At 47.9% G+C, this 8,906-nt stretch overlaps 1 protein-coding gene across 1 annotated transcript; it reads right to left on the reverse strand.

Annotated features, from left to right (window-relative positions):
• Positions 1 to 5,697: 5,697 nt before the first annotated feature.
• LOC307044610 (P2Y purinoceptor 2-like) lies at positions 5,698 to 8,290 on the reverse strand (the record flags this gene model as incomplete). Its single annotated transcript, XM_079689921.1, is given in 3 exon segments — positions 5,698 to 6,215; positions 7,368 to 7,722; positions 7,724 to 8,290. Coding segments are annotated over 3 exon segments (1,440 nt in total).
• Positions 8,291 to 8,906: the final 616 nt, after the last annotated feature.

The following is an 8,906-nucleotide window of genomic DNA, read 5'->3' on the forward strand; positions in this document are numbered from 1 at the left end:
ACGAGGAGGTCAGTGAGGTAGGGGGGGGCCAGATGGTGGAGGGCTTTATAGGTGAGGACCAGGAGTTTGTAGTGAATGCGGTCTGAGACGGGAAGCCAGTGGAGTTCTTTGAGGACCGGGGGGTGATGTGATGCCATGATTTGGTGTGGGTGAGGAGTCTGGCGGCTGCGTTCTGGAGACGCTGGAGTCTGTTGAGGGATGTTGTGCTGATGCCGAAGAGGAGTGAGTTGCAATAGTCAAGGCGGGAGGAGATGAAGGCGTGAATGAGTCGCTCAGCTGCGGGGCGGGTGAGAGAGGGACGGAGTTTGGCGATAATGCAGAGGTGGAAAAATGAGGTTTTTACAACTTGGCGGATGTGGGGGTCGAGGGAGAGGGTGGGGTCGAATATCACGCCAAGGTTGCGTGCCTGGGTGGAGGGGGAAACAGGGGTGCCATCGATGGTGAGTGTCAGGTTGGGGGATTTGCTGAGGGTTGATTTGGAGCCGATGAGGAGGAGTTCAGTTTTATTGCTGTTGAGTTTGAGGAAGTTGTGTTGCATCCAGGATTTTATTGCATTCAGACAGGATTCGATGTGTGTGAGAGGGGGGTTGTGGGGGGATTTGGTGCGGAGGTAGATCTGTGTGTCGTCAGCATAGCAGTGAAAGTCCAGGTTGTGATGGCGGAGAATCTGACCAAGGGGGAGGATGTAGATCAGGGGTCACCAAACTACGGCCGGGGGCCGGATCCGGCCCGCCACCCCCCTTTGACCGGCCCCCACCCCCTCTGCCCCCCACTACTTGAACCGGCCCTATGAGGCAAATCCCCAAAAGTCATCATGGCTTATTTTTTTCAAATTGATTTTTGGAAAATAATAACATGTCTGCGTTTGGTATTTTGTTGATTTTGTTTCAGTTAAAACAATTATATTTAGTTATAAAATAAAATGCACTATATTTGCCGAATTGTCGTCACCCGACATCTTGGAGATCAAGTGAGTGACAGACAACGCAAGCGTAGAGAACTGTCAGTGTTCAGGACAGCAAAAATGGCTAACGTTAACGAAAAGTTGATAGAGAGTGCAGAATTTTCAAAGAACAGTGGACCAACGACTATTTTTTTGTTCAGTATAAGGACCGTGCCGTTTGCATTATCTGTAAAGAGAGTGTGGTGGTTTTCAAGGAATATAATCTTCGTCGTCACCACGAAACCCGCCACAGTGACTTTGCTAGCTTGCGAGGGCAAGCAAGAGCAGACAGAATTCGCAGAATGAAAGGCGGACTGGTAGCACAACAACAAACATTCATTCGCCAAACCCAGGTAAACCACACTGCTGTTCGAGCAAGGTAGCTCACATACTAGCTACCCATGGGAAGCCCTTCACTGATGGGGACTTTGTTAAAAAATGCATCCTTGCTGTGGCCGAGGAGGTGTGTCCCGACAAGAGAGAGGCAGTCAACGGTGTGAGTCTCTCCGCGACTACTATGACCAGGCGAGTAGAAGAATTGGGGGACAACGTTTATGAGCAGCTGAACGAGAAAGCGTCACAATTCAAGTTTTTTGCTTTGGCCATGGATGAGAGCAATGATGTGCAGGACACAGCACAACTGCTCATTTATATTCGTGGGATTAGCGAAAGCTTTGAAGTGTCTGAGGAGCTGGCAGCACTAAAAAGCCTCAAAGGAACTACAACAGGAGAGGATATTTTTGTCCAAGTGTGCAAAACAATGGAAAAGTTGGGTCTAGACTGGTGTAAATTTGCCAGCATCACTACGGATGGCGCACCTAGTATGGTTGGCACGACAAGGGGGCTAGTAGGGCGCTTGAACAGCGAATTCGAGGAACGAGGTCTCACCCCCCCACTACAAGTCCACTGTCTGATTCACCAGCAAGCCCTATGCTGCAAAGTTTTGAAGTGGGCGTCTGTTATGAAGGTGGTTGTGCACTGTGTCAACTACATCCGAAAAAATGGTCTGAAACACAGACAGTTCCAGGCCTTCCTCTCCGAGCTTGAGTCTGCCTACGAGGATGTGCTGTACTACACAGAAATCCGGTGGTTAAGCCGAGGCAAAGTGTTGCGCCGTTTCTACGACCTGCTACCCGAAATCAACACCTTCCTGCAGTCTAAAGGTGAAACGGTACGAGAGTTGACCGAGCCAGAATGGAAATGGGACCTCGCATTTTTAACAGATGTGACTGAAATGTTGAACCACCTTAACGTGCAGCTCCAAGGCAAAGGGAAGCTAATCAGTGACCTGTATTCCCACATCAAAGCGTTCGAGGTCAAACTAGTGCTGCTTGTGAGACAGGTCGAAAAGCTGGACTTTACGCATCTCCCTGCCACCCAGAGCTACTGCGCTGAGAAACCACCTGTCCCGTTCCCAGTCGAAAAGTGCAAGGATGCACTGGAAATGCTGCAGGGGCAGTTCAGTGTGCGGTTCCGTGAGCTTCATGTCAACGGTAAAGCAATACGTTTGTTCCAGAACCCCTTTGCTGCCGACATAAATGATGCCCATCCCTCTCTTCAGTTTGAACTAGCCGAGTTGCAGAATTGTGATATCCTTAAAGATGCGTTCAAGCCTGACAGTCTCATTGAGTTCTATGCTTCGCTCCCAGGGGAAACCTACCCAAACATCAAACAGCATGCAATGAAGATGTCCACAGTTTTTGGCAGCACCTACATCTGTGAGCAAGCCTTTTCCCGCATGAAGCAAACCAAGAATACAACAAGGAACAGACTCACAGATAAACACTTGCATCAGACCTTGAGACTGGCTACCACTAGACTGCAACCAGACATTGAACTTCTCATCAGCCAGAAGCAAACACACAGTTCACACTGATGCGGCAAGCACACTGATTTTAACAATTACTGATTTTAATTGCTATAAATATGAAATGTGAAGGCTCTTTTTAATTTGCTACATAGCCTATGTTGTAAAATTATGTCACAGAGAAAAGCAGACAGCAGCATGTCTTGCCATTTACTGAATATGGTGCTTCTTGTGTTCAATCCGTCATCCCTCCATGCCAGGGCTCCAGAAGGCACTCTGAAGTGAGGAGAGGAGATTGCTGTTGCTGATCCCATCCCAAAGACAGCACAATTCATCAACAAGTACAAATCCAGCTCACCTACATATAGGCTACTGATTTTGATTGCCATTATTCTGTATTATTGTTGTGCTTTAGTTTTGAGCCTACACTGCTCATGTCCTTTTCACCTTGACCTAAACAAAATGTTAACTGAACATGCTCACCTGGATAGGCATAAGAGTTAGCTAGTTCTATTAGCCTACTCATGTTATTATAATTTTGATGTTTTTTATTTATTTATTTATTTTATAGGCCTATTTATTTGACCTTTATTAAGTGCTGCACACAATTATTATTATTATTATTATTATCATCGTCATCAGGCCTACCTATAATTTATAATTTTGAACTCACCTTTGCCAGTGTCAATCACCTCAACTAGGCAGATGTTTCTTACCTTGACAGCTTTGATGTTATTTTTATTAGAAAACAAATAAATGGAATATCTGTGGTATTTCAAATTAAAGCAAAGTGTGAAGACTCAATTGCTACTTTTGTAAACCACTAGTAAAGATGGTAAACAAATATGTGACAGGAATCAAGTGTTGATATAGTAGTGTGGAAGTAGTAGTGGGGATGGCTGTGCCGGGCTAGTAATCTCTTCTACACAATGAGCTGACTCGGTCCCGGCCCCCCATCACAGTCAGGAACAATAATGTGGCCCCCAGAGAAAAAAGTTTGGTGACCCCTGATGTAGATGATGAAGAGGAGGGGGCCGAGTACTGAACCTTGGGGAACACCTTGGGTGACTGAAGCTGTGGTAGAGGAGTGATTGTTGAGGGAGATGAAGTGGGATCTGTCGGAGAGGTAGGACTGGAGCCACCTGAGTGCAGTACCTTCGATACCGATATCCCGGAGTCGGGTAAGCAGGATGGTGTGGCTCACGGTATCGAAGGCTGCACTCAGGTCAAGGAGGATGAGGATGTTGAGGGAACCGGTGTCAGCAGAGGTGAGGAGGGAATTGAGGACTTTGATGAGTGCCGTTTCTGTGCTGTGGTGAGGACGAAAACCAGACTGAAGGGGTTCAAAAAGGTCATTTTTTTGGAGATGGCGGTGGAGTTGTTTGGAGATGATGCGTTCTATTGTTTTAGAGAGAAAGGAGAGGTTGGAGATGGGGCGGTAATTACTGAGGGTGGAGGGATCAAGACCGGGTTTCTTGAGGATGGGAGTGACAGCAGCAGTTTTGAAGGCAGAGGGAACGGTTCCTTGGGACAGGGAGGAGTTGAAAAGGTTGACAATGTAGGGGCAAAGGACGGGGAGGCAGGACTTCAGAAGAGGGGTGGGTAGAGGGTCAAGCGAGCAGGTTGTGGGTTTGGAGGAGCTGATCAGTTGGAGTATTTCAGGGGGGGTAACCAGAGTGAACTGGGAGAGAATGCCGTGGGGAGGAGGGCTCGGGAGGTCAAGGCAGATGGAGGGAGGAATTGTGGCGGTGGATGTTGGGGGAGATGTTTGTGTGTCAGATGCAGCGGATAGGGAGTGATTAATGGCAGTGATTTTGTCAGAGAAAAACTGGAGGAATGAACTGCATGTGGAAGTGGAGGAAGAGAGGGTGTCAGCACGGGGTTTGAGGAGCTTGTTGACGGTGGAGAAGAGGGTCCTGGGGTTACGGGAGGGGTTGATGAAGATGGTGGAGAGGTAAGCAGATTTTGCGGCATTGAGGGCGTCTCTGTAGGTAGTGAGATGGAGTTTGTAGGAATCATGGTGAACTGTGAGGGATGATTTCATGGTTAGGCGTTCAAGCTGGCGGCCGGTTTGCTTCAGTTTACGGAGTGCAGGGGTGAACCAGGGTGAGGAGGTTTTAAAAGTGACATTTTTCCTTTTGAGGGGGGCCAAGCTATTGAGGGAGGCGAGTAGGGTTGAATTAAGGTGGTTGAGTTGATCATCGGTTGAGCTGAGGTTCGAGTCCAGGGGGAGAGTAGAGGATAGCAGGTCGGAGAGGTGCTGGGGATCAACAGAGCGTAAATTACGGAAAGTGATGTTCCTGGATGGGGGGGTGCGGCGGACGGGGGAGGCGGTGGTGAACTGTATGAGTTTGTGGTCAGAAAGGGGCAGGGGTGGAGGTCGAGTACTGTGAGGTTGGTAGAGCAGACAAGGTCAAGGATGTGTCCTTTATCGTGGGTGGGGAAGATGATATGTTGTGTAAATGAGAAATTGTCCAGAAAGGAGGAAAATTCAGAAGCGTGTTTGCAGGTGGTGGAGTCCATGTGGATGTTAAGGTCGCCGAGGAGTAACAGACGTGGGGAGAGGGATGAAGCAATGGTTAGGAGTTCAGTGAGATCAGAGAGGAAGGAGGGGTGTGGTTTAGGGGGGCGGTAAATGAGGATAACTGTCAGTGAGGGAGGGGTTTTGAAGGCGAGAAATTCGAAGGATGGTACTGAGGGGAGGGTGAGTTCTGTAGTCCGGATGTTCTGGTTGTAGATGACAGCCAGCCCACCACCACAGCGTGAGGGGCGGGGTTTAGTGATGTAATTAAAACCAGGGGGGATGTTTGATTAAGCGAGAAGAAGTCATTGGGTTGTTGCCAGGTTTCAGTGAGCAGAAGGAAGTCGAAGGATTTGTCCAGGATGAGTTCGTGAAGGATGTGGGCTTTATTGTTGAGTGACCGTATATTTAGAAGGGCAAAATTGGTCAAGTGGGGGGTTGTAGGGTGGTGGCAGGCTGGAGAGGTATGAGGTTGTCTAGGTTAGCAGCGCGGGGGTGGGCATGAGAGGGGGGGCAGTGGAGCAGAGGAGGGGGGCTTGATGGTGGGGAGAAATGGCTTGTTATATGTGTTGGGAGGCGGAGGGGAGTGGGATCCGCTCCAGGTATTCCGTGCAGCTGGGAGTGTAGGTGAGTGGGGGAGAGTGTAAGAGAAGCAGTAGGAGTTGCGTTCTGATGACGCGTCAGGTGTGCAACAGTGCGTTGCGTGGGGCAGATGGATGCAATGGATTGTCCGTGCTGAAGGTAAACAAAACTGCGGCGGGTGCTTCGGTGAATGTAGCGGGGTCGACGAAGGAGTCCAAGATGTCTGATGACTGAGATGGAAGACGGAGTGGAGGAGTTGGTCAATGACAGCAGCTGTGAGATGGAGTATTTCAGCATGATGACAGGCGGAATGGCTGGGAGCAGTGTGATGGCAGCGATGGCAGCGATAGCAGCGATAGCAGCTAGCAGCAGATAGCAGCAGATAGCAGCAGATAGCAGCTAGCGGGCTAGCTAGGTTCACAGAGGTGGAGGATTGTTGTGGAGACGAGGAAGATCCACGACATGGCAGGAGGATGTGAGCAGCGGGACGGGACAGATGCACCCCAGAGATGAAGGCAGGAGGCAGAGAGAGTCCACGGTTGTTGCTTGGGAAGGAGACAGACAGTAGGCGATGTAGCAGATAGCAATAGCCACCCGGCACGTTGATGGCTACGTTAGGGCAGCCGGCTACAGTCAGCAACGGAGGCAGAAGTCCAAAATAAGTTAAAAATTAAAAAAATTAAAAATTAAAAAAAAATTAAAAACAATGTGCATTGCATTAAAGATGTGTAAATGCAGGGCAGTGGTCCAATTCGAAAGATTGAAGAACGAATGGTAGTTGAGGGTGATAGAGGGTGAAAGAGGCGGAGAAGCGGCGAACAGTCAACGCCAGCGTCCTCTCCAGCAGCGGGAAAAAAAGAAGAAAAAGTAATAGACACCCTTAAAATCACAATATATCAACAGCAGCTATGTTCAAGCAAAAGCAATTAGCCTCAGCCGTGTACATTACCCAGAAAAAGAAACCACCCAATGCCACAGTCACAACCTAAGGCCAATTAAAACCCCACATTTCCACTATAAAGGAAAAAAGGTTTATATTTATATTTATATTTAGCACAATAAAAATGTATAAGAAGCTAAGTCAAGTGGTGAAGGATTTTCCGTGTTGAAAAACATTGAGCTCTTACTGGATTTTCCCCACTCACACTATAAATGGAAATTGGTGCCAACCCGCCCTGGTTCTAGCCCCAGGGAATGTAGAGAAATACACTAAGGCTGATTCTGGAAGTCAGGGAATCAAAAAACTAATAAAGAAGGTTATATTGTGTCCCTAAGATGTTCGGATAAAATCAAGCAAAAGTGTGTAAATGAAAAGAAGACAGGTACGGTGTATGATGGAGGTCATCTTCCTCCCCAGGCCAGTTTGAATAGTATTAAGGGACTTCACTGTCCTATGGTCCTTCCCTATGGATTCTGGGCCTCCAATAGGGATCAGACTCAGCTATGATGAGTGACTCCATGTTACTGATTTGCAGTGATTTCTGAATCGTTTCTGGCCGTCACCTCTCCCCGACCAATCCTGAAAGACTGGAATGCCTCCCAAACTTTTTGCGACCCAAAACAGTACAACACTGGATCCAGGCAGCTGTTCATTCCTGCTAAAATCCACGAAGCATAATACGCCGTCTCCATCTGCAGAAGAACTTTGCATTGTTCTGGGTAGTATTTCTTTAGGACCACTCCCACGGTTCGTACCACGTTCAGAGGCAGGAAGCACAGCCCAAATATGAGCAGACACATAGCGATCATCCTCTGAGATTTCACCTTCACATTCAGACCTTTGGGCGTACTGATGTTCAGGTGGGTCAGAGAGTTGGCCAGACGGCCGTAGCACACAGCAGACACGATGAGAGGGAGTAGAAAACCCAAAGATGAACAGGACGAAGTTAATGACAAAGTAGGCGTCTGATAGGCTTCTCTGATGGATTGTGAGGCATTGAAGGGAGGGGTAGATACCCTCTTTACTTTGAGGAAGCATCAAAGCGAAGATGAGAGACTGGAGGAGCAGCAGAGACCAAACCCCTACACACAGCCTCCGCACAAACCCCTTCCGTTTCATACAGGAGCCTCTGTTGAAGTGCACCAAGGCCGCATAGCGGTGGATGCTGATCAGAGTGAGGAAGATGATGCTGCCGTAGAAATGGGAACTCAGCAGGGCAATCTTGACTTGGCACAGGAAGCGACCAAAAGGCCAGTGGCTTCCCATGGCAAAGTACACTGCCATCATGGGGGTGACGGGGGTGGCGATGGCGTCGCTGAGGGCCAGGTGGAACTGCAGTGTGGTTCCAGAGGTCCAGCAGGGCAGCCGGCAGCAGAACACCCAGAGGCTGAAGGTGTTGAGGAGGAAGCCCAGGAAGAAGACGAGGCACAGGAGCACAGTGATAGACACGTGCTGCCCCCCCCCCCCCCCCCCCCCCCACACAAGACCCAGAGTCATTCCTGCTGTTCCCAAACTGTGAGGAAAGCTCCAGAGGCTTCATCTTCTCAAACACTTTCTGCTATTTCACCTGTGGCAGAAGAACAGACGTGCATTTCATTCGCATATATTACAAAGTTTAGTTTCAAATATTCAATCAGAAATAAAATATCATGAAATGCAATGACATGAGGGTCCGGGATTTCTGGTTAACACAGAGCAGTACTCTTTCTGTTTTGCACTTACTGTATATAACTGTTGCTAATAAAGAGATGTATAGAGGTGTTTAATTAAACACTGTATTTGAAATACAATTCATTAATAGTGAATAATTAAAAACAATGAGAAGAAACTAAATTCGTCAACATGTAATCTTTACTTTTCAATAACAATAATTAACATTATAATACCTGCGCTATATTTTCAGCAAGATTATTTTGGGCTGAACATTCCATTGGAAGTGTTTTGTGATCAGTCCACTAATGACGTAAACACACAAGGTGTTTAAATTGTAACTCTCCATTATGTTCCTTATTCATTTAATTCAGTGTGTATCAATCTCACAGTGTTTAAAGAGGTCTCTTGTGGAGATTATCCTACAGAAAATGATCCCCTAAATCAGCCGCTTCCTTCAGCT

The sequence above is a fragment of the Notothenia rossii genome, assembly GCF_949606895.1.
Source record: "Notothenia rossii genome assembly, chromosome: 6".
NCBI classification, from domain to species: domain Eukaryota; kingdom Metazoa; phylum Chordata; class Actinopteri; order Perciformes; family Nototheniidae; genus Notothenia; species Notothenia rossii.